Consider the following 4413-nt stretch of genomic DNA (forward strand, 5'->3'; position numbering starts at 1 on the left):
CTCTCTCATTAATCACTCTTCGGAGATCCATTCCTCCGACATCCGCGGACGGTGCCAAGATTTGAAAGCCACTCTCTCTCCCGGCGCTGAACAGTCCACGCTCAGGATGGGCTGGGTTCCCTACCCTTGTCTTGCTCCTCCAATCTCCTCACCTCTGGAGATCATAACCTTCTGTCTTGACTACTGCATGGGGCTGCCCTTGAAGAGTATCGGGAAGCTTCAACTGATTCCCAAGGCAGCGGCCCTTGTGGTTTTGCGCAAGTCCAGATTTGTGCACGTCACCACATCTCTTGGGGGAATTGCACCGGCTGCCCGTTTGCTTCCGGGTCCAATTCAAGGTGCTGGTTGTGCTGGTTGTGCCTTCAAGGCCCTCCGTGGCTTAAGGCAGGGGTCCCCAACCCCTGGTCCGGGGACCAGTACCGGTTCACAGCATGCCAGCAAGTGGGCTGCACAAACAAGCAAAGCTTCATCCTTGGGATGCAGGCGGTATTCAAAACTACACCCTCTCCGGTCCGTGGAAAAACCTTTCTCCGTGGCACCGGTCCCTGGTGCCTAAAAGGTTGGGGACCTCTGGCTTAAGGCTAGTTTATTTGAAGGACCGTCTTTTCCCAGTTACATCTACCTGACCCACCAGAGGGTGGAGCAGGGAATGCTACGGGCCCCTTCTCCGCCTGTGCCCTGCAGCAGCATCTGTACGCAATGGGGCGCGAGGGTGGAGTCTTGTCCCTGCTGCCCAGCTGTCATGTCCTTGGCTGTGCTGCTCCACATGGGCTGCGCCTGAGGGTGACTCCTCTGGGGGGGGCTGCTGGTGAGGAGGGGGCTGTGGGGGGAGGCGGGGCTGGGGCGACGGTGCACGTGCCCCCAGAGAGGGCTCTGAGTGCCGCCTCTGGCACGCCTGCCATAGGTTCGCCACCGCTTATCTGGTGGGACCAAGAAGAAGGGCCTTCTTTGTGGTGGCTCCTTGTCATGGATCTGCCCCTAGTGAGTGTTGATGGAGCAAGGGGCCCAGTTCTGTGCCTTGTGTGCTTGTGCCGTGTATCCTGGCCTCTTAGACTCCTGGACTGTTTTCCTGGACTTTGTGCATGCCCGTTGGACTTGGTGACCCAGTGACTCTTGCCGTACTGAGCTCGGAATCCTGGCCTGCACAACGGGGACGCTTTCCGAGCACCTGTTTATTGGGTTTGAATAAACACCTGTAGAACTCTTGCCACACATGCATGGGGTGGTGGGGGTGAAGTGGGGCAGCACACAATCAAGGAGAGAAGCAATCTAGAACTAAGGAGAAACTTCCTGACAGTTAGAACAATTAACCAGTGGAACAACCTGCCTCCAGAAGCTGTGAATGCTCCAACACTGGAAGTTTTTAAGAAGAGATTGGACAGCCATTTGTCTGAAATGGTATAGGGTTTCATGCCTGAGCAGGGGGTTGGACTAGATGACCCCCAAGATCCCTTCCAACTTTATTATTATTATTATTATTATTATTATTATTATTATTATTATTATTATTATTATTATTATTATTATGGATCATCGCACAGTCAGCCAGATGTTCAGACTGGATTTGGCATTTTGTCTACCTATCGAGTCCTTACCCAGGACCTGGGATAGGCAGATGTGGATGTTTGATGGTATTACATCCACATCTGCCTATCCCAGGTCCTTGGTAAGGACTCAATAGGTAGACAAAATGTCAAATCCAGTCTGAACATCTGGCTGACTGTGCGATGATGATGATGATGATGATGATGATGATGAATATAAGGAAAGACTGCTGGAATAGGGTATGTCTAGTTTAATGAAGAGAAGGACGAGGGGGGACATGATAGCAGTGTTCCAATATCTCAGGGGCTGCCCCAAAGAAGAGGGAGTCAAGCTATTCTCCAAAGCGCCTGAAGGCTGGACAAGAAGCAACGGATGGAAACTAATCAAGGAGAGAAGCAACCTGGAACTAAGGAGAAACTTCCTGACAGTTAGAACAATTAACCAGTGGAACAACCTGCCTCGTGAAGCGGTGAATGCTCCAACACTGGAAGTTTTAAAGAAGAGACTGGACAGCCATTTGTCTGAAATGGTGTAGGGTTTCCTGCCTGAGCAGGGGGTTGGACTAGATGACCTCCAAGGTCCCTTCCAACTTTATTATTAGATAGAAATGATGATGATGATGATGATGATGATGATGATGATGATGATGATGATTACTTCTTCCCTGTGGAACATCATCCCTTGGAGAAGAGACTGACCCCACCTTTGGTTCTCTTTTGCAAGGCCTTGTGGATGTAGCTTCGCCAAGGGGTCTGGAGACCCCAGAGTGGGAGGGAGCCCGTCAAGTGGCCGGTCTGATTCTCATCACCAGGCGATTTATCGGGTTTTATATTGGGATTTTACAGGTCATCCCCCCACCTACAACCGCAATTCAGCCCCAAAATCTCCGCCGCTCAGTGATACAATTCTTAAGCGAATTTTCCCCCCGTTTGACCACCTTTCTTGCCTCTGTTGTTAAGCAAATCATGGCGGTAACAGGGTTGTTAAGGGAATCTGCCTTCCCCCTTGACCTCGCTTCTCAAGGAGACCGCAAAAGGGGATCACCTGACACCCGGGGGAACACTGCGACCGTTTTAAGTACGAGTCGGTTACCGAGTGTCTGAGTTTGGATCGGTGGGGAGAGCTGCCAGGGTCGTAAGTGTGAAAAACGGTAATTTTCAGTGCTGTTGTAACTTTGAATGGTCACTAAGGTGAGGACTGCTTGTATTTCTCCAAGCGGCCTGGCGTCGCTGTGAGTCGGGCAGCCGTATAGATTTTCTTAATACATACGTAAATAAAAATGAAACTTAACCTTAAGAAAACCAAGATCATGGCATCCGGCCCTCTCAATTCCTGGCAAATAGATGGGAAGGGAAGAAATGGAGGTAGTGACAGATTTTATCTTCCCGGGCTCCAAGATCACCGCAGATGGGGACTGCAGCCAAGAAATTAAAAGACGCTTGCTCCTGGGGAAGGAAAGCCATGGCAAATCTAGACAGCATACTAAAAAGCAGAGACATCACCCTGCCAACAAAAGTACATATAGTCAAGGCCATGGTTTTCCCAGTTGCAATGTATGGCTGTGAAAGTGGGACCCTAAGAAAGGCTGAGCGCCAAAGAATTGAGGCCTTTGAACTATGGTGCTGGAGAAGACTCCTGTGAGTCCCCTGGACTGCAAGGTGATCAAACCGGTCAGTCCTAGAGGAGATCAACCCCGACTGCTCTTTAGAAGGCCAGATCCTGAAGTTGAAACTCAAGTACTTTGGCCACCCAATGAGAAGGAAGGACTCACTGGAGAAGAGCCTAATGCTGGGAAAGATTGAGGGCAATAGAAGAAGGGGACGACAGAGAAGGAGGTGGCTGGATGGAGTCACTGAAGCAGGAGGCGTGAGCTTCAATGGACTCCAGAAGATGGTAGAGGACAGGAAGGCCTGGAGGAACGTTGTCCATGGGGTCGCGATGGGTCGGACACAACTTCGCGACTAACAACAACAACAAATAAAAATGATGAGGATCTGAGCCCTGGCTGCCCAGAGGATCCTGGGTCGGGCGTTTCGGGGATGGTGCACCCTCAGGTGATCAAATCTGGGTTCCCGTGGACCTTCCTCTGCCGTAGGCTTTTACCTTGGCCTTGCTGGTAGAGGAGAAATATTCCTCCACAAACAGGGCCCCCAACGCCATTCCAAAATGCTTGTTCGCTTGACTGAGGCAGGTCTTGGCCAGCTCCATCGGCTTCTCGGCCCCCTCCATCTCCTTGGCGAATTCGTGGATGGCATCCCGGAACGGGGTGGAGAGATGCTCGCTCAGCACCACCGCGATGCGCCACAACATGTAGTTGTGAAGGATCCTGGAGCGGAAGGAACATGAGAAGAGGGATTTAGCGCGGGAGGGGTGGGCAATCCTGGCCACTCGGAAGGCCCGTGGACTTCAACTCCCAGAATTCCCCAACCCTAACCCACACCTATTCGGGTTCATCGTTTAAAAAAAAAATCCAAGTGGGCAAATTGTGAAGTTGGACAAATTTACACCGACGGGTAGGGCCCTCGGCTTACAACAGTCAGTTTAGGGACCGTTTGAAGTTACAACAGCGCTGGAAAAAAGGGAATCGTGACCTTTTTGTAATGCTTAGAAGCGTTGCAGCATCGCCAGGTTCATCTGATCAAAATTCAGACACTTGGCAACTGGCCTGTATTCCTGGTTTAGTGGATGGGTGTACGTGGGGAATTTTGGATGATCAGTTCCATTCAGTTGTTCCTGATCCTTTGAGATTACAGAGTGGAATGTTGTTTCCCTATAAGATTCCTTGCATGAAGAAATCTAGCAGGGCAGGGACTCCTGCCTGCATTCTTTCCAATCCTCCCTCCCTCCCTCCAATCCATCCATCCATCC

General features: G+C 50.9%; 1 protein-coding gene across 2 annotated transcripts in view; it reads right to left on the minus strand.

Annotated features, from left to right (window-relative positions):
• The window catches only part of ECEL1 (endothelin converting enzyme like 1), a 61397-nt gene that overhangs the window by 20024 nt on the left and 36960 nt on the right, over positions 1-4413 (minus strand). For both annotated transcript variants that reach the window (XM_015825242.1, XM_015825241.1), the window contains exon 6: positions 3649-3871. In XM_015825242.1, the coding sequence (XP_015680728.1) occupies positions 3649-3871 (223 nt within the window). The remainder of the gene's footprint in view (positions 1-3648; positions 3872-4413) is intronic.

This window comes from Protobothrops mucrosquamatus, unplaced genomic scaffold (assembly GCF_001527695.2).
Source record: "Protobothrops mucrosquamatus isolate PMUCROS unplaced genomic scaffold, P.Mucros_1.0 scaffold2557, whole genome shotgun sequence".
In the NCBI taxonomy this organism is placed as follows: Eukaryota; Metazoa; Chordata; class Lepidosauria; order Squamata; family Viperidae; genus Protobothrops; species Protobothrops mucrosquamatus.